Raw genomic sequence first — 21,418 nt, 5'->3', positions numbered from 1 at the left:
ATTTGTAAAACATTTTTGTTATTTCATTGCCAGATTGGTTCCTTATGTATGTTCTTGTGGAACCTATCTGTCACTTCCAAAAAGGGAGGGGATGTGACCTACTTAGGTCGAGTCATTTTTATTTTGACATTGTATAATTCCTTATATGGAATGATGGTGTAACACCTGGGGTTTTTCCACTGACTTATTAAGGTGTTTGAGACATAGAAATTTTCCATTAAAATCTGATTGAATGATTCTGATCAGATGATTATCCCAACCAATGGCGACATGAGTTGAGGATAACCTCCCCTGTCACAGAAGTCTTTAATTGCACTGCACACTCGCAACACGAGGCAGTTTATCTTGACCTGGCAGTCTACGAGGCAGTTTTACCTTGGTCAGGCAGCCGTCCACATTGTCCGGCTATAGACTCTGACCATTTGAACGTGAGAGTACTTAAGACCTGTGTGTGCCTTGCTTTCTTCAGTTGATTTAGTCTTCTAGTTTAATATTACTTGTCGCTAAGTAATTCTAGAAACTACAGCAGTGTTGTGTGGCCTGAAGCTGTTCTTTAGACAGTGTAGAAATCTGTGATAGTGTTTTTTCCTACATTGTGTAAGTTGGGTTTTGATATGTTATACATTAAATATTTTATTTAGTTCAACCTTGTGTTCTGCCACTTCTGAGTTCGCTGATTAAAAGGTCGTATGTAGATTGGATAAGTGTTAATTACAATAGTATCACTAGCTTCCCTAGACATTAAATTCGAGCCCTAGTGGTCGTTGTGTTAAGTGTTCATCCACTTAGGCCGTAAGGCATTTGCATATGACCCCGAAAAAAGAATCCGGGGACGTTCTCCTTCTATTTGGCTGATAGATAGGTTAACGTTACAACAGTACTACAGGTAGCACTTGATGGGGGACAGTACTACAGGTAGCACTTGATGGGGGACAGTACTACAGGTAGCACTTGATGGGGGACAGTACTACAGGTAGCACTTGATGGGGGACAGTACTACAGGTAGCACTTGATGTGGGACAGTATAGCACTTGATGGGGGACAGTACTACAGGTAGCACTTGATGGGGGACAGTACTACAGGTAGCACTTGATGGGGGACAGTACTACAGGTAGCACTTGATGGGGGACAGTACTACAGGTAGCACTTGATGGGGGACAGTACTACAGGTAGCACTTGATGAGGGACAGTACTACAGGTAGCACTTGATGGGGGACAGTACTACAGGTAGCACTTGACGGGGGACAGTACTACAGGTAGCACTTGATGGGGGACAGTACTACAGGTAGCACTTGATGGGGGACAGTACTACAGGTAGCACTTGATGGGGGACAGTACTACAGGTAGCACTTGATGGGGGACAGTACTACAGGTAGCACTTGATGGGGGACAGTACTACAGGTAGCACTTGATGGGGGACAGTACTACAGGTAGCACTTGATGGGGGACAGTACTACAGGTAGCACTTGACGGGGGACAGTACTACAGGTAGCACTTGATGGGGGACAGTACTACAGGTAGCACTTGATGGGGGACAGTACTACAGGTAGCACTTGATGGGGGACAGTACTACAGGTAGCACTTGATGGGGGACAGTACTACAGGTAGCACGTGATGGGGGACAGTACAACAGGTAGCACTTGATGGGGGACAGTACTACAGGTAGCACTTGATGGGGGACAGTACTACAGGTAGCACTTGATGGGGGACAGTACTACAGGTAGCACTTGATGGGGGACAGTACTACAGGTAGCACTTGATAGGGGACAATACTACAGGTAGCACTTGATGGGGGACAGTACTACAGGTAGCACTTGATGGGGGACAGTACTACAGGTAGCACTTGATGGGGGACAGTACTACAGGTAACACTTGATGGGGGACAGTATAGCACTTGATGGGGGACAGTACTACAGGTAGCACTTGATGGGGGACAGTACTACAGGTAGCACTTGATGGGGGACAGTACTACAGGTAGCACTTGATGGGGGACAGTATAGCACTTGATGGGGGACAGTACTACAGGTAGCACTTGATGGGGGAAAGTACTACAGGTAGCACGTGATGGGGGACAGTACTACTGGTAGCACTTGACGGGGGACAGTACTACAGGTAGCACTTGATGGGGGACAGTACTACAGGTAGCACTTGATGGGGGACAGTACTACAGGTAGCACTTGATGGGGGACAGTACTACAGGTAGCACTTGATGGGGGACAGTACTACAGGTAGCACTTGATGGGGGACAGTACTACAGGTAGCACTTGATGGGGGACAGTATAGCACTTGATGGGGGACAGTACTACAGGTAGCACTTGATGGGGGACAGTACTACAGGTAGCACTTGATGGGGGACAGTATAGCACTTGATGGGGGACAGTACTACAGGTAGCACTTGATGGGGGACAGTACTACAGGTAGCACTTGATGGGGGACAGTACTACAGGTAGCACTTGATGGGGGACAGATAACGCACCCTACAATTTCCTTCATTTACCAAATGCCCTTTGATCCCTAACTTTACATATAACATCCCTGACCTCTGACCTCCCATGACCTTTGACTTACCTTGGCCAGCTGGTCGAAGCGACCAAAAAGCTCGTTAAGGATCCGAACCAGCTCCTGGGCCGTGCACTGGGAGGAGAGGCTGGTGAAGCCCACGATATCCGCGAACAGAATCCTATAGGATATACGACAGGTGTGCTGGTCAGACATGTGTGTGGGCAGACAGGTGTGTGGGCAGACAAGTGTGTGGGCAGACAGGTGTGTGGGCAGACAGGTGTGTTGGTCAGACAGGTGTGTGGGCAGACAGGTGTGTGGGCAGACAGGTGTGCTGGTCAGACATGTGTGCTGGTCAGACAGGTGAGCTGGGCAGACAGGTGTGTGGGCAGACAGGTGTGTGGGCAGACAGGTGTGTGGGCAGACAGGTGTGTGGGCAGACAGGTGTGTGGGCAGACAGGTGTGTGGGCAGACAGGTGTGTGGGCAGACAGGTGTGTGGGCAGACAGGTGTGTGGGCAGACAGGTGTGTGGGCAGACAGGTGTGTGGGCAGACAGGTGTGTGGGCAGACGCAGGTGTGTTGTGGCACGCAGGTGTGTTGTGGCATTTAGCACACTACACAGGTAGACAGGACGATGACGACTCACGTGACATTGTCGTGGAGCTGGATGTAGATTTTATGAAACATCCCGTGATGTGGCGTCGTGATGTCATTTTTCATCTCCATGGCTACGTGTTGCGGTAAGACGCTCATCAATATTCGTTCCTGGTCAAATAAAATGTCAAAACATTAAGAATCGCTCCTGGTCAAATAAGATGTCAAAACATCAAGAATCGTTCCTAGTCAAATAAGATGTCAAAACATCAAGAATCGTTCCTAGTCAAATAAGATGTCAAAACATCAAGAATCGTTCCTAGTCAAATAAAAGGTCAAAACATCAAGAATCGTTCCTGGTCAAATAAAAAATAAAAAATTGTTCCTGGTCGAATAAAATGTCAAAACATCATGATTTGCTTTTATTTTAGTCAAATGAAAACCTAGCTCAGTCTAGTCCAAGACCCGTCACTCTTAGCCAACACACAAACAACACATTTGCTAATACTGGTGGGAAGTAAATGAAGAGCCTTTTCTCTGGTAGAAAAAAAAAGACGATCTATTTTTATTGATTTAACCTTGACTTTGTAGCGTATTCTGGCCAATAAAGCAACGTCCAAAATCTGAAGAAGTTTGGGGTGAAATCTTTGCGTACAGCCCCCACCCCTCGTCATACACCGCCCCCACCCCTCGTCATACACCGCCCCCACCCCTCGTCATACACCGCCCCCTCCCCTCGACTATAGAATAGACATCTCCACTCCATCTAGGTGTCTGTGTGTGTGTAGATCAAGTCGATATAAAGCATCATGAGCTGCGGTGGTCGCCGCTACGGTTTGATATTCGGAGCAATTCAATCTACGGACGTGGGGGAGGGGGTGTGGGAGGGGGAGGGGAAGATGTTCCAGGGGATCGATCTCGTGCTCTTCTAATTAAATCTACAGACAAGGTTTGGTGGCCAAAAGGACGGGAAGATAGGCGGCAGTTCAGATCGTTTGGCTTTAGACAGACAGACAGGCAGACAGGCAAGCAGGCAGACAGACAGGCAGGCAGACAAGCAAACAGGCAGGCAGGCAGGCAGACAAGCAAACAGGCAGGCAGACAAGCAAACAGGCAGGCAGGCAGACAAGCAAACAGGCAGGCAGGCAGACAAGCAAACAGGCAGGCAGGCAGACAAGCAAACAGGCAGGCAGGCAGACAAGCAAACAGGCAGGCAGGCAGACAAGCAAACAGGCAGGCAAACAGGCAGGCAGGCAGACAGACGGTCAGACAGGCAGGCAGACAGGTAGACAGGTAGACAGGCAGGCAGGCAGACTGGGTGACTTACCAGTTTCTCATTTTGGTCTTGTATATCCAATCTTGCAGCGATGCAGTCCCGAGTGTCCTGAAATGTCCTCCTCTGTGTCCTGTCGGTCGTGTTATGGATGAACAGGCCTGCCACGTTGGCACACACGAACAGAATCGTATTGGCCAGAAGCTGGGGATGAAGTCAACTAATGAAGTCATCTAGTGAAGTCATCTAGTAAAGTCATCTAATGAAGTCATCTAGTGAAGTCATCTAGTGAAGTCATCTAGTGAAGTCATCTAGTGAAGTCATCTAGTGAAGTCATCTAGTGAAGTCATCTAGTGGAGTCATCTAGTGAAGTCAACTAGTGAAGTCATCTAGTGAAGTCATCTAGTGAAGTCATCTAGACAAGTCATCTAGTGAAGTCATCTAGTGAAGTCATCTAGTGAAGTCATCTAGTGAAGTCATCTAGTGAAGTCATCTAGTGAAGTCATCTAGTGAAGTCATCTAGTGAAGTCATCTAGTGAAGTCATCTAGACAAGTCATCTAGTGAAGTCAACTAACGAAGTCAAATAGTGAAATCGTCTAGTGACGTAACTAATGAAGTCATTTAGTACAGTCAACTAATGTCCTAAAGATAGAATAGTCCATGTCCTAAAGGTGGAATAGTCCATGTCCTACAGGTGGAATAGTCCATGTCCTAAAGGTGGAATAGTCCATGTCCTAAAGGTGGAATAGTCCATGACCTACAGGTGGAATAGTCCATGTCCTAAAGGTGGAATAGTGCATGTCCTAAAGGTGGAATAGTGCATGTCCTAAAGGTGGAATAGTCCATGTCCTAAAGGTGGAATAGTCCATGTCCTAAAGGTGGAATAGTCCATGTCCTAAAGGTGGAATAGTCCATGTCCTAAAGGTGGAATAGTCCATGTCCTAAAGGTGGAATAGTCCATGTCCTAAAGGTGGAATAGTCCATGTCCTAAAGGTGGAATAGTCCATGTCCTACAGGTGGAATAGTCCATGTCCTACAAGTGGAATAGTCCATGTCCTACAGGTGGAATAGTCCATGTCCTAAAGGTGGAATAGTCCATGTCCTACAGGTGGAATAGTCCATGTCCTACAGGTGGAATAGTCCATGTCCTACAGGTGGAATAGTCCATGTCCTAAAGGTGGAATAGTCCATGTCCTAAAGGTGGAATAGTCCATGTCCTAAAGGTGGAATAGTCCATGTCCTAAAGGTGGAATAGTCCATGTCCTAAAGGTGGAATAGTCCATGTCCTAAAGGGGGAATAGTCCATGTCCTAAAGGTGGAATAGTCTATGTCCTAAAGGTGGAATAGTCCATGTCCTAAAGGTGGAATAGTCCATGTCCTAAAGGTGGAATAGTCCATGTCCTACAGGTTGAATAGTCCATGTCCTAAAGGTGGAATAGTCCATGTCCTAAAGGTGGAATAGTCCATGTCCTAAAGGTGGAATAGTCCATGTCCTAAAGGTGGAATAGTCCATGTCCTAAAGGTGGAATAGTCCATGTCCTAAAGGTGGAATAGTCCATGTCCTAAAGGTGGAATAGTCCATGTCCTACAGGTTGAATAGTCCATGTCCTAAAGGTGCAATAGTCCATGTCCTGCAGGTGGAATAGTCCATGTCCTAAAGGTGGAATAGTCCATGTCCTGCCAGAGCAGCAGCTAGACGGTACAGGTAGGAGAGAGAACCATGAGAGAGGCCCATGAGAGAGGCCCAGGTGAGAGGCTCAGGTGAGAGACCCAGGTGAGAGGCTCAGGTGAGAGACCCAGGTGAGAGGCTCAGGTGAGGTGACTCATCAGCACCTCAGCTGTGTGGAGCCCGTGCATGCTGTGTGTGTGAGCGTACATGATGTGTGTGTGTGTGTGAGAGAGAGAGCGTGTGTGTGTGTTGCGTGTATCCTGTGTGTTGAGCTAAAAACGTGGAGAATGTTTTCCTCCACACAAAAAAAAAGATGAATGGTAGCTGTAGTTTCAAACGGTTTTTTTTTTTTTTTTTGTGTTACCATTAGTAAAGTGAACAGCTTATGAATGGTGTTTTTTTTTCTTCTTTTAAGCTAAAAACTAAATCTCTTACAGATGGGCGTTTGATAGTTCTGTTGTATTGTTTGATGGTGTTTAATAAAGTATATTGTAGATTGTGTTTACTAAAGTATATTGTAGATTGTGTTTAATAAAGTGTAATATAGATTGTGTATAATAATGTATAATATATTTTGTGTATAATAAAGTGTAATATAGATTGTGTATAATAAAGTATAATAATGATTGTGTATAATAATGTAGATTGTAGATTCTGTATAATAAAGTATATTAAAGATCGTGTATAATAGCGACAGTGCATGGTTAGATGAGTAGTTCAAGAAAAAGTGGTCGAAAAACGCATTAATTAAACTGTATTGTAATTTTCAAAGGGAGGTAATTTAAAAATAAATTCAACTCACGCTAATAAAAAATGTGAATTCAAAATCTACGGACCTCTAAGAAGGAATCATTGTTGCAGTAATATAATTAGCAAAATGTGAATGCAAATTGATGAGTGTTGTCTTTTGTGTTTGTGTGTTGAGTTTGTGTTTTCTTTTGTGTTTGTGTTTTTATTTGTGTTTGTGTTGAGTTTGTGTTGCGTTTGAGTTGCGTTTGTGTTGTGTTTGTGTTGTGTTTAGTTTGTTCTGTTCCCAAGTTGGTACATTTAAAAAAGATTTACCGTGGCGGAGCACCGGTTTGCAGCTATATATATATATATACGTATATATGATGGGAACTATTTGAAACCCCCAGCCTCCATGAAACATTCCTTGACGTAGGCCTACAATTTATAGATTGTGTAAAAATGTAGTAGACGACACTGAGACCAGACACGACACATTGGTAGACACGACACATTGGTAGACACGACACATTGGTAGACACGACACATTGGTAGACACGACTCACCTGACGCCAGAGCAGCGCGGGAAAATGTCGGCACGTCTGCGAGGCCACCAGCAAGTGGGTCAAGGTTAACATGGCCCCGAGCATAAACTTGGCCACCGTCCTGACGGCCATCAGGCCATAGACGTTGTAGATGATGAAAGCCACGAGCCACGCGCCATCCGTCATGCTGACCTTGAACTGGTCCACGGCCGCAGGGAGGCCAAAGGGCAGGGGGGTGCTGAGGACCCCTAGCAGGGCCACACAGCCGAGAATGACGTAGTTGAGGGTCATGAAGTGAAGCTCCTGCTGACGGGTCCTGATGTAGATGAAGCAGCCGAGGAAGAAGAGGCCCTGGCCGTACAAGTACAGGCTGTAGGCCGTGTAGGTCCGGCTGTAGCTGCTGGTCAGCACGGCCACGCCCAGACAGACAGCGGTCAGCAGCAGGACCAGCGATGCCATGGACGCCTGCTGCAGCCTGAAGACGTAGCGCTGGTACAGGGCCTCCATCTCCACGCTACTGAAGCGGTTCCAGCTCAGCAGCCGCCTGGCACCCGCCCCCGGCATCTCGTCTGCTGGTCGTCTGCTGGTCGTCTGGTCGTCTGGTCAAGTCGTCAGCAGCGGTAACCGAGACCAGGTAGGTCTTTTCATGACGCCCTGAATTTACAGGTCTTAGTCTTTTAGTTGTTGTAGTTCATGAATAAAACTAGCTGCGACAGGTCCCGTGTGCCTGCGACAGGTCCCGTGTGCCTGCGACGGGTCCCGTGTGCCTGCGACAGGTGCCTGCGACGGGTCCCGTGTGCCTGCGACGGGTCCCGTATGCCTGTGACAGGTGCCTGCGACAGGTCCCGTATGCCTGTGACAGGTGCCTGCGACGGGTCCCGTATGCCTGTGACAGGTGCCTGCGACAGGTCCCGTATGCCTGTGACAGGTGCCTGCGACAGGCCCCGTGTGCCTGTCTATTGATTGTGCTCCCCCTACTGAAGCCTACACCAGGCAGACATCGATACCGGTGCAGCAGTAATTATGTCATTATGTCGTCACTCCACACATACAGCACGGACTGGGGGGAAAAACATACGTTTAACAGTTTAGCATCTCAACATGGCCTCGTTAGTTTAACATGGCCTCGTTAGTTTAACATGGCCTCGTTAGTTTAACATGGCCTCGTTAGTTTAACATGGCCTGGTTAGTTTAACATGGCCTGGTTAGTTTAACATGGCCTGGTTAGTTTAACTTGACTAAGTTTCAAATAGAATTTCAGCACGTCATTGCAAAGCCAAATAAATCTTCAATGTCCCAGCCTATACCCCCCCCCCCCCCATAATCTCTCCCCTTTTGGTAGGTTGTGTGCTTGTTTCATTTCTTTATTCAATAATGGTTGTGGTGTCTTTTCCCGGCGTTTATCAATTCAAGTGAATACTTTTCTAGCCCACCGATCAAAATTTAGCTTACTTGATCCATAAATAATCACACTATTTGATGTGCAATCATTCAAAGATGTCAAATGTTTACCTAAACATTAAACCTAATTATGTATCTAAATCAAATGTTCCCCTGTATCCCATAGTCCCCTGTATCCCATAGTCCCCTGTATCCCATAGTCTTCTGTATCCCATAGTCCCCTGTATCCCATAGTCCCCTGTATCCCATAGTCCCCTGTATCACATAGTCCCATATATCCCATAGTCCATATATCACATAGTCCCCTGTATCACATAGTCCATATATCACATAGTCCCCTGTATCCCATAGTCTCCTGTATCACATAGTCCCCTATATTACATAGTCACCTGTATCACATAGTCTCCTGTATCCCATAGTCCCCTGTATCACATAGTCCCCCATATCCCATAGTCCCCTGTATCCCATAGTCTCCTGTATCACATAGTCCCCCATATCCCATAGTCCCCTATATTACATAGTCCCCTGTATCCCATAGTCCCCTGTATCACATAGTCCCCTGTATCCCATAGTCCCCTGTATCCCATAGTCCCCTGTATCCCATAGTCCCCTATATTACATAGTCCCCTGTATCCCATAGTCCCCTGTATCGCATAGTCCCCTGTATCCCATAGTCCCCTGTATCCCATAGTCCCCTGTATCACATAGTCCCCTGTATCCCATAGTCCCCTGTATCCCATAGTCCCCTGTATCCCATAGTCCCCTATATTACATAGTCCCCTGTATCCCATAGTCCCCTGTATCACATAGTCCCCTGTATCCCATAGTCTTCTGTATCCCATAGTCCCCTGTATCCCATAGTCCCCTGTATCCCATAGTCCCCTGTATCACATAGTCCCATATATCCCATAGTCCATATATCACATAGTCCCCTGTATCACATAGTCCATATATCACATAGTCCCCTGTATCCCATAGTCTCCTGTATCACATAGTCCCCTATATTACATAGTCACCTGTATCACATAGTCTCCTGTATCCCATAGTCCCCTGTATCACATAGTCCCCCATATCCCATAGTCCCCTGTATCCCATAGTCTCCTGTATCACATAGTCCCCCATATCCCATAGTCCCCTATATTACATAGTCCCCTGTATCCCATAGTCCCCTGTATCACATAGTCCCCTGTATCCCATAGTCCCCTGTATCCCATAGTCCCCTGTATCCCATAGTCCCCTATATTACATAGTCCCCTGTATCCCATAGTCCCCTGTATCGCATAGTCCCCTGTATCCCATAGTCCCCTGTATCCCATAGTCCCCTGTATCACATAGTCCCCTGTATCCCATAGTCCCCTGTATCCCATAGTCCCCTGTATCCCATAGTCCCCTATATTACATAGTCCCCTGTATCCCATAGTCCCCTGTATCACATAGTCCCCTGTATCCCATAGTCCCCTGTATCCCATAGTCCCCTATATCCCATAGTCCCCTGTATCCCATAGTCCCCTGTATCCCATAGTCCCATATATCACATAGTCCATATATCACATAGTCCCCTGTATCCCATAGTCCCCTGTATCCCATAGTCCCCTGTATCCCATAGTCCCCTGTATCCCATAGTCCCCTGTATCCCATAGTCCCCTGTATCCCATAGTCCCCTGTATCACATAGTCCCCTATATCCCATAGTCCCCTGTATCACATAGTCCCCTGTATCACATAGTCCCCTGTATCACATAGTCCCATGTATCCCATAGTCCCCTGTATCCCATAGTCCCCTGTATCACATAGTCCCCTGTATCCCATAGTCCCCTGTATCCCATAGTCCCCTGTATCCCATAGTCCCCTGTATCCCATAGTCCCCTGTATCCCATAGTCCCCTGTATCCCATAGTCCCCTGTATCACATAGTCCCCTGTATCCCATAGTCCCCTGTATCCCATAGTCCCCTGTATCACATAGTCCCCTGTATCCCATAGTCCCCTGTATCACATAGTCCCCTGTATCCCATAGTCCCCTGTATCCCATAGTCCCCTGTATCACATAGTCCCCTGTATCACATAGTCCCCTGTATCCCATAGTCCCCTGTATCCCATAGTCCCCTGTATCCCATAGTCCCATTTATCACATAGTCCCATATATCACATAGTCTCCTGTATCCCATAGTCCCATGTATCCCATAGTCCCCTGTATCCCATAGTCCCCTGTATCCCATAGTCCCCTGTATCCCATAGTCCCCTGTATCCCATAGTCCCCTGTATCCCATAGTCCCCTGTATCCCATAGTCCCCTGTATCCCATAGTCTCCTGTATCCCATAGTCCCCTGTATCACATAGTCCCCCATATCCCATAGTCCATATATCCCATAGTCCCCTGTATCCCATAGTCCCCTGTATCACATAGTCCCCGTTATCACATAGTCCCCCATATCCCATAGTCCCATGTATCCCATAGTCTCCTGTATCACATAGTCCCATATATCCCATAGTCCATATATCACATAGTCCCCTGTATCACATAGTCCCCTATATCACATAGTCCCCTGTATCACATAGTCCCCCATATCCCATAGTCCATATATCCCATAGTCCCCTGTATCCCAGTCCCCTGTATCACATAGTCCCCTGTATCCCATAGTCCCCTGTATCCCATAGTCCCATATATCACATAGTCCATATATCACATAGTCCCCTGTATCCCATAGTCCCCTGTATCCCATAGTCCCCTGTATCACATAGTCTCCTGTATCACATAGTCCCATATATCCCATAGTCCATATATCACATAGTCCCCTGTATCCCATAGTCTCCTGTATCACATAGTCCATATATCACATAGTCCATATATCACATAGTCCCCTGTATCACATAGTCCCCTGTATCCCATAGTCCCCTGTATCCCATAGTCCCCTGTATCCCATAGTCCCCTGTATCCCATAGTCCCCTGTATCCCATAGTCCCATATATCACATAGTCCATATATCCCATAGTCCCCTGTATCCCATAGTCCCCTGTATCCCATAGTCCCCTGTATCCCATAGTCCCCTGTATCCCATAGTCCCCTGTATCCCATAGTCCCCTGTATCCCATAGTCCCCTGTATCCCATAGTCCCCTGTATCCCATAGTCCCCTGTATCCCATAGTCCCCTATATCCCATAGTCCCCTGTATCCCATAGTCCCCTATATTACATAGTCACCTGTATCACATAGTCTCCTGTATCACATAGTCCCCTGTATCCCATAGTCCCCTGTATCCCATAGTCCCCTGTATCACATAGTCCCCTGTATCCCATAGTCCCCTGTATCCCATAGTCCCCTGTATCCCATAGTCCCCTGTATCCCATAGTCCTCTGTATCACATAGTCCCCTGTATCCCATAGTCCCCTGTATCCCATAGTCCCCTGTATCACATAGTCCCCTGTACCACATAGTCCCCTGTATCACATAGTCCCCTAAACGATTACCAAACGATTAATCGGTAGAGGAAAAAAAAACACTCATGAAAATTAAATGGCCGAGAAGGTCATTTCCGGTTGATTAAACTCACGTGCGCATCCCCTATCAGTAATTGATCAGTGTTCTGCCATCTTTGGATCAATGACGTCACTATAGAAACCATAAGTCAAACACAAACAACTAGGTCAAGCGGTGAGAGGGGGTGGGGAGGTTAAGGTACACTAAACTAGGTCAGACATGCCAAAGTGAGTTGCACCTGTCTGTTGGCCGGGTCACGTGATGTCTGCGGGGGGGGGGGGGGGGGGGGCGGGGGAGACGATGACTACACCCCAGTAGAAAGTTTGGACACTCTACACCCCAGTAGAAAGTATGGACACTCTACACCCCAGTAGAAAGTATGGACACTCTACACCCCAGTAGAAAGTATGGACACTACACCCCAGTAGAAAGTATGGACACTCTACACCCCAGTAGAAAGTATGGACCTCAATAGATCATGTAGAAAAACGCCCATATCTGTAACAGTGTAAGACACACCTCCCCCCCCCCCCCCCTCACTAATGAATGCCGTACCCTATCTTTACCGCAGAAAGTGGAACGGCTCATTTATCCATCTAGAAACTTGTGGAACGGCTCATTTATCCATCTAGAAACTTGTGGAACAGCTCATTTATCCATCTAGAAACTTGTGGAACGGCTCATTTATCCATTTAGAAACAAGTTGTGGAACGGCTCATTTATCCATTTAGAAACTTGTGGAACGGCTCATTTATCCATTTAGAAACTTGTGGAACGGCTCATTTATCCATTTAGAAACTTGTGGAACGGTTCATATATCCATTTAGAAACTTGTGGAACGGTTCATATATCCATCTAGAAACTTGTGAAACGGCTCATTTATCCATCTAGCACTAGCCCCGTCGCGAGCACCTTACCTTCACCTGACACAAGCCCAAATGTCGGTTCTAATAAATTCCCTTCAAACACGGCGGCACCCTGGCCTAGCAGACGATAACTTGAATATGGCCCGCTCGTGCGCACACACCCCTTCCAACCCCACTACCAGCGCGGCGTGATACTGCTACATGCGAGAACCGTTTCTAGCCCATTGATCACTTAAAACTACCCACGTTTTGTAACACGGCAGTAAACTTGATCCTAGTAAGGTCATGCTACATGATCCAAGGTTATGCTACATGATCCAAGGTCATGCTACATGATCCAAGGTCATGCTACATGATCCAAGGTCATGCTAGATGATTGAAGCAAGGTCATGCTACAAGAGTCAAGGTCACGCTACATGATTGAAGCAAGGTCATGCTACAAGAGTCAAGGTCATGCTACTTACGTCAAGGTCATGCTACATGAGTTGAAGAAAGGTCATGCTACATGAGTTAAATAAGGTCATGCTACATGAGTCAAGTAAGGTCATGCTACATGAGTCAAGTAAGGTCATGCTACATGAGTTAAATAAGGTCATGCTACATGAGTTAAGTAAGGTCAAGCTACATGAGTTAAGTAAGGTCATGCTACATGAGTTAAGTAAGGTCATGCTACATGAGTTAAGGTCATGCTACATGAGTTAAGTAAAGTCATGCTACATGAGTTAAGTAAGGTCATGCTACATGAGTTAAGTAAGGTCATGCTACATGAGTCTAGTAAGGTCATGCTACATGAGTTAAGTAAGGTCAAGCTAGCTGATGACTGCATTTAACAAGACTTGAATCAAATAAAAACTGACAATAAAGACTACACAGATTGACAAAAACAAAAAATGTAGAGAAAGCCAAAAGAATTGGTTTTAACGTTTATTTTGGCCATTCACTCCCCAGTCTGTTTTGGCCAGTCACTCCCCAGTCTGTTTTGGCCAGTCACTCCCCAGTCTGTTTTGGCCAGTCATTCCCCAGTCTGTTTTGGCCAGTCACTCCCCAGTCTGTTTTGGCCAGTCACTCCCCAGTCTACCCTCCAGCTCCAGCTTCCACTCTGCCTTCAACTTGTCCAGCGTGTCGCGGTCCACAAGGCCTTGGTCAATCAGTTTCTGAGACAGTTTCTCTGCTGCCTGCTGGGGACATTAGATGGGGGACATTAGATAGGGGACATTAGGTGGGGGACATTAGATGGGGGACATTAGATGGGGGACATTAGATGGGGACATTAGATGGGGGACATTAGATGGGGGACATTGGATGGGGGACACTAAATGGGGGACATTAGATGGGGGACATTAGGGGGGGACATTAGATGGGGGACATTAGATGGGGGACATTAGATGGGGGACATTAGATGGGGACATTAGATGGGGGACATTAGATGGGGACATTAGATGGGGGACATTAGGGGGGGGACATTAGATGGGGGACATTAGATAGGGGACATTAGATGGGGGACACTAAATGGGGACATTAGATGGGGGACATTAGATGGGGACATTAGATGGGGGACATTAGATGGGGGACATTAGATGGGGGACATTAGATGGGGACATTAGATGGGGGACATTAGATGGGGGACATTAGATGGGGACATTAGATGGGGGACATTAGATGGGGACATTAGATGGGGGACATTAGATGGGGGACATTAGATGGGGGACATTGGGGACATTAGATGGGGGACATTAGATGGGGGACATTAGATGGGGACATTGGGGACATTAGATGGGGACATTAGATGGGGGACATTGGGGACATTAGATGGGGGACATTAGATGGGGGACATTAGATGGGGGACATTAGATGGGGACATTAGATGGGGGACATTAGGGGGGGGGACATTAGATGGGGGACATTAGATAGGGGACATTAGATGGGGGACACTAAATGGGGACATTAGATGGGGGACATTAGATGGGGACATTAGATGGGGGACATTAGATGGGGGACATTAGATGGGGGACATTAGATGGGGGACATTAGATGGGGACATTAGATGGGGAATTTAGATGGGGGACATTAGATGGGGGACATTAGATGGGGGACATTAGATGGGGACATTAGATGGGGGACATTAGGGGGGGCATTAGATGGGGGACATTAGATGGGGGACATTAGATGGGGACATTAGATGGGGGACATTAGATGGGGGACATTAGATGGGGGACATTAGATGGGGACATTAGATGGGGGACATTAGATGGGGGACATTAGATGGGGACATTAGATGGGGGACATTAGGGGGGGACATTAGATGGGGGACATTAGATGGGGGACATTAGATAGGGGACATTAGATGGGGGACACTAAATGGGGGACATTAGATGGGGGACATTAGATGGGGACATTAGATGGGGACATTAGATGGGGACATTAGATGGGGGACATTAGATGGGGTTATTAGATGGGGGACATTAGATGGGGACATTAGATGGGGGACATTAGATGGGGGACATTAGATGGGGGACATTAGATGGGGGACATTAGATGGGGACATTAGATGGGGGACATTAGATGGGGGACATAAGATGGGGGACATTAGATGGGGGACATTAGATGGGGGACATTAGATGGGGGACATTAGATGGGGGACATTGGGGAGGGGGCATTAGATGGGGGACATTAGGTGAGGAATTAGATGGGGGACATTAGGATGGGGCATTAGATGGGGGGACATTAGATGGGGACATTAGATGGGGGACATTAGATGGGGGACATTAGATGGGGGACATTAGATGGGGGACATTAGATGGGGGACATTAGATGGGGGACATTAGATGGGGGACATTAGATGGGGACATTAGATGGGGGACATTAGATGGGGGACATTAGATGGGGACATTAGATGGGGGACATTAGATGGGGGACATTAGATGGGGACATTAGATGGGGGACATTAGATGGGGGACATTAGATGGGGACATTAGATGGGGGACATTAGATGGGGGACATTAGATGGGGGACATTAGATGGGGGACATTAGATGGGGGGCATTAGATGGGGGACATTAGATGGGGGACATTAGATGGGGGACATTAGATGGGGGACATTAGATGGGGGACATTAGATGGGAGACATTAGATGGGGGACATTAGGGGGGGGACATCAGATGGGGGACATTAGATGGGGACATTAGATGGGGGACATTAGATGGGGGACATTAGATGGGGGACATTAGATGGGGGACATTAGATGGGGGACATTAGATGGGGACATTAGATGGGGGACATTAGGGGGGGACATTAGATGGGGGACATTAGATGGGGGACATTAGATGGGGGACATTAGATGGGAGACATTAGATGGGGGACATTAGGGGGGGACATTAGGGGGGGGGGGGACATCAGATGGGGGACATTAGATGGGGGACATTAGATGGGGGACATTAGGGGAGACATTAGATGGGGGACATTAGGGGGTGGGACATTAGGGGGGGACATCAGATGGGGGACATTAGATGGGGACATTAGATGGGGGACATTAGATGGGGGACATTAGATGGGGACATTAGATGGGGGACATTAGATGGGGGACATTAGATGGGGGACATTAGATGGACATTAGATGGGGGACATTAGATGGGGGACATTAGATGGGGGACATTAGATGGGAGACATTAGATGGGGGACATTAGGGGGGGACATCAGATGGGGGACATTAGATGGGGACATTAGATGGGGGACATTAGATGGGGACATTAGATGGGGGACATTAGATGGGGGACATTAGATGGGGGACATTAGATGGGGACATTAGATGGGGACATTAGATGGGGGACATTAGATAGGGGACATTAGATGGGGGACACAAAATGGGGACATTAGATGGGGACATTAGATGGGGGACATTAGATGGGAGACATCAGATGGGGGACATTAGGGGGGGGGCATCAGATGGGGGACATTAGAGGGGGGACATTATATGGGGGACATTAGGGGAGACATTAGATGGGGGACATTAGATGGGGGACATTAGATGGGGGACATTAGGGGGTGGGCATCAGATGGGGGACATTAGATGGGGGACATTAGATGGGGGACATTAGATGGGGACATTAGATGGGGGACATTAGATGGGGGACATTAGATGGGGACATTAGATGGGGGACATTAGATGGGGGACATTAGATAGGGGACATTAGATGGGGGACATTAGGGGGTGGGCATCAGATGGGGGACATTAGATGGGGACATTAGATGGGGGACATTAGATGGGGGACATTAGATGGGGGACATTAGATGGGGGACATTAGATGGGGGACATTAGATGGGGGACATTAGATGGGGGACATTAGATGGGGGACATTAGATGGGGGACATTAGATGGGGGACATTAGATGGGGACATTAGATGGGGGACATTAGATGGGGGACATTAGATGGGGACATTAGATGGGGGACATTAGATGGGGGACATTAGATGGGGGACATTAGATGGGGGACATTAGATGGGGGACATTAGATGGGGGACATTAGATGGGGGACATTAGATGGGGGACATTAGATGGGGGACATTAGATGGGGGACATTAGATGGGGGACATTAGATGGGAGACATTAGATGGGGGACATTAGGGGGGGACATCAGATGGGGGACATTAGATGGGGACATTAGATGGGGGACATTAGATGGGGGACATTAGATGGGGGACATTAGATGGGGGACATTAGATGGGGACATTAGATGGGGGACATTAGGGGGGGACATTAGATGGGGGACATTAGATGGGGGACATTAGATGGGGGACATTAGATGGGGGACATTAGATGGGAGACATTAGATGGGGGACATTAGGGGGGGACATTAGGGGGGGGGACATCAGATGGGGGACATTAGATGGGGGACATTAGATGGGGGACATTAGATGGACATTAGATGGGGGACATTAGATGGGGGACATTAGATGGGGGACATTAGATGGGAGACATTAGATGGGGGACATTAGGGGGGGACATCAGATGGGGGACATTAGATGGGGACATTAGATGGGGGACATTAGATGGGGACATTAGATGGGGGACATTAGATGGGGGACATTAGATGGGGGACATTAGATGGGGGACATTAGATGGGGACATTAGATGGGGGACATTAGATAGGGGACATTAGATAGGGGACATTAGATGGGGGACACAAAATGGGGACATTAGATGGGGACATTAGATGGGGGACATTAGATGGGAGACATCAGATGGGGGACATTAGGGGGGGACATCAGATGGGGGACATTAGAGGGGGGACATTATATGGGGGACATTAGGGGAGACATTAGATGGGGGACATTAGATGGGGGACATTAGATGGGGGACATTAGGGGGTGGGCATCAGATGGGGGACATTAGATGGGGGACATTAGATGGGGGACATTAGATGGGGACATTAGATGGGGGACATTAGATGGGGGACATTAGATGGGGGACATTAGATGGGGACATTAGATGGGGGACATTAGATGGGGGACATTAGATAGGGGACATTAGATGGGGGACATTAGGGGGTGGGCATCAGATGGGGGACATTAGATGGGGGACATTAGATGGGGGACATTAGATGGGGGACATTAGATGGGGGACATTAGGGGGTGGGCATCAGATGGGGGACATTAGATGGGGGACATTAGATGGGGACATTAGATGGGGGACATTAGATGGGGGACATTAGATGGGGGACATTGGGGGGGGGACATTAAATTGGGGGGGGGACATTAGATGGGGGACATTAGATGGGGGGGCATTAGATGGGGGACATTAGATGGGGGACATTAGATGGGGGACATTAGATGGGGGACATTAGATGGGGGACATTGGGGGGGACATTAAATTGTGGGTGGGGACATTAGATGGGGGACATTAGATGGGGGACATTGGGGAGGGGGCATTAGATGGGGGACATTAGGTGAGGAATTAGATGGGGGACATTAGGATGGGGCATTAGATGGGGGACATTAGATGGGGGACATTAGATGGGGGACATTAGATGGGGGACATTAGATGGGAGACATTAGATGGGGGACATTAGGGGGGGACATTAGGGGGGGGGGACATCAGATGGGGGACATTAGATGGGGGACATTAGATGGGGGACATTAGGGGAGACATTAGATGGGGGACATTCGGGGGTGGGACATTAGGGGGGGACATCAGATGGGGGACATTAGATGGGGGACATTAGATGGGGGACATTAGATGGGGGACATTAGATGGGGACATTAGATGGGGGACATTAGATGGGGGACATTAGATGGGGGACATTAGATGGGGGACATTGGGGGGGGGACATTAGACGGGGGACATTAGACGGGGGACATTAGATGGGGGACATTAGATGGGGGACATTAGATGGGGGACATTAGATGGGGACATTAGATGGGGGACATTAGATGGGGGACATTAGATGGGGGACATTAGGGGGTGGGACATTAGGGGGGGACATCAGATGGGGGACATTAGATGGGGGACATTAGATGGGGGACATTAGATGGGGGACATTAGATGGGGGACATTAGATGGGGGACATTAGATGGGGGACATTGGGGGGGGCAATAAATTGGGGGGGGGGGGACATTAGATGGGGGACATTAGATGGGGGGCATTAAATGGGGGACATTAGATGGGGGACATTAGATGGGGGACATTGGGGGGGGGGACATTAAATTGGGGGTGGGGACATTAGATGGGGGACATTAGATGGGGGACATTAGATGGGGGACATTAGATGGGGGACATTGGGGGGGGCACATTAGATGGGGGACATTTGATGGGGGAAATTAGATGGGGGGGCATTAGATGGGGGAAATTAGATGGGGGGGGACATTAGATGGGGGACATTAGGTGGGGGACATTAAATTGGGGGGGGGCATTAGATGGGGGACATTAAATTTGGGGGGGGGGGGGGCATTAGATGGGGGACATAAGATGGGGGACATTAGATGGTGACATTAGGGGGGGGGCATTAGATGGGGGATATAGATGGGGGACATTAGATGAGGGACATTAGAGACACAGTCAGTTGTGTGGGGGGGGGGGGCAGACAATAGTGACACAGTTGTAGTTGAGGGAGATTAGGGTCAAATATGGTGGGGTGTTAGGGACAGATGTGTTGATTGTTTAAGTCCACACCTTGTTTTCTCTTAGGGCATCTTTCTGTTCCAGCCGTGAGCTCTGGATCTCCTCCTCTAAAGGTTTCTTCCTCAACCCTCTGTTGCTGCGTGTTTTCATTTCAAACTCCTCCTCATTTATGTCCATCTGCCCACTCTGCTGGCTCTTGACCAGCTGGACCAGGTTGCTGACCCCTTGCTGGATCATCAGGTCCAGCTCACACTGCAGCTCTCTCACCAGGCCAGCATCAGGGAACATGTCTGGGAACCTGTAGCTGAAACACAAGGGGAACATGTCTGGGAACCTGTAGCTGAAACACAAAGGGAACATGTCTGGGAACCTGTAGCTGAAACACAAAGGGAACATGTCTGGGAACCTGTAGCTGAAACACAAGGGGAACATGTCTGGGAACCTGTAGCTGAAACACAAGGGGAACATGTCTGGGAACCTGTAGCTGAAACACAAGGGGAACATGTCTGGGAACCTGTAGCTGAAACACAAAGGGAACATGTCTGGGAACCTGTAGCTGAAACAAAAAAAACTACCTGCTGCAAGGACACATCTCACTGACCCCAGTGACCCCAGCAACTAACCCCAGTGACCAGCTCTAGGAGATTGCTTACCTGAGCCACAAGTACAAGTCCAGGACATCAAAGACACACTCGAGGTGGACCAGCTCTAGGAGATTGCTTACCTGAGCCACAAGTACAAGTCCAGGACATCAAAGACACACTCGAGGTGGACCAGCTCTAGGAGATTGCTTACCTGAGCCACAAGTACAAGTCCAGGACATCAAAGACACACTCGAGGTGGACCAGCTCTAGGAGATTGCTTACCTGAGCCACAAGTACAAGTCCAGGACATCAAAGACACACTCGAGGTGGACCAGCTCTAGGAGATTGCTTACCTGAGCCACAAGTACAAGTCCAGGACATCAAAGACACACTCGAGGTGGACCAGCTCTAGGAGATTGCTTACCTGAGCCACAAGTACAAGTCCAGGACATCAAAGACACACTCGAGGTGGACCAGCTCTAGGAGATTGCTTACCTGAGCCACAAGTACAAGTCCAGGACATCAAAGACACACTCGAGGTGGACCAGCTCTAGGAGATTGCTTACCTGAGCCACAAGTACAAGTCCAGGACATCAAAGACACACTCGAGGTGGACCAGCTCTAGGAGATTGCTTACCTGAGCCACAAGTACAAGTCCAGGACATCAAAGAC

At 48.1% G+C, this 21,418-nt stretch overlaps 2 protein-coding genes across 10 annotated transcripts in view; both read right to left on the bottom strand.

Moving 5' to 3' along the window:
* Positions 1 to 7,992, bottom strand: part of LOC131955204 (adenylate cyclase type 1) — a 61,436-nt gene extending 53,444 nt beyond the window's left edge. For both annotated transcript variants that reach the window (XM_059319228.1, XM_059319236.1), the window contains exons 1-4: positions 7,329 to 7,992; positions 4,421 to 4,570; positions 3,146 to 3,264; positions 2,569 to 2,680 (exon numbers count right to left, since the gene is read on the bottom strand). In XM_059319228.1, coding sequence (XP_059175211.1) covers positions 2,569 to 2,680; positions 3,146 to 3,264; positions 4,421 to 4,570; positions 7,329 to 7,871 — 924 coding nt within the window. In that variant the 5' untranslated portion in view covers positions 7,872 to 7,992. The remainder of the gene's footprint in view (positions 1 to 2,568; positions 2,681 to 3,145; positions 3,265 to 4,420; positions 4,571 to 7,328) is intronic.
* Positions 7,993 to 13,957: 5,965 nt separating this feature from the next.
* LOC131955385 (ATP-dependent RNA helicase SUPV3L1, mitochondrial) overlaps positions 13,958 to 21,418 on the bottom strand; it is a 38,847-nt gene continuing 31,386 nt past the window's right edge. For 7 of the 8 annotated variants that reach the window (XM_059319530.1, XM_059319528.1, XM_059319515.1 and 4 more), the window contains 2 exons: positions 20,214 to 20,466; positions 13,958 to 14,227 (listed from right to left, as the gene is read on the bottom strand). In XM_059319530.1, the coding sequence (XP_059175513.1) occupies positions 14,087 to 14,227; positions 20,214 to 20,466 (394 nt within the window). In that variant the 3' untranslated portion in view covers positions 13,958 to 14,086. The remainder of the gene's footprint in view (positions 14,228 to 20,213; positions 20,467 to 21,418) is intronic. The other variant, XM_059319538.1, reaches the window with a different exon arrangement.

Source organism: Physella acuta, unplaced genomic scaffold (assembly GCF_028476545.2).
Source record: "Physella acuta isolate Inbredline_101_S28 unplaced genomic scaffold, ASM2847654v3 ptg000079l, whole genome shotgun sequence".
In the NCBI taxonomy this organism is placed as follows: Eukaryota; Metazoa; Mollusca; class Gastropoda; family Physidae; genus Physella; species Physella acuta.
The sequence above is the reverse complement of the archived record's forward strand: the minus strand, read 5'-3'. Positions and strand labels throughout refer to the sequence as shown.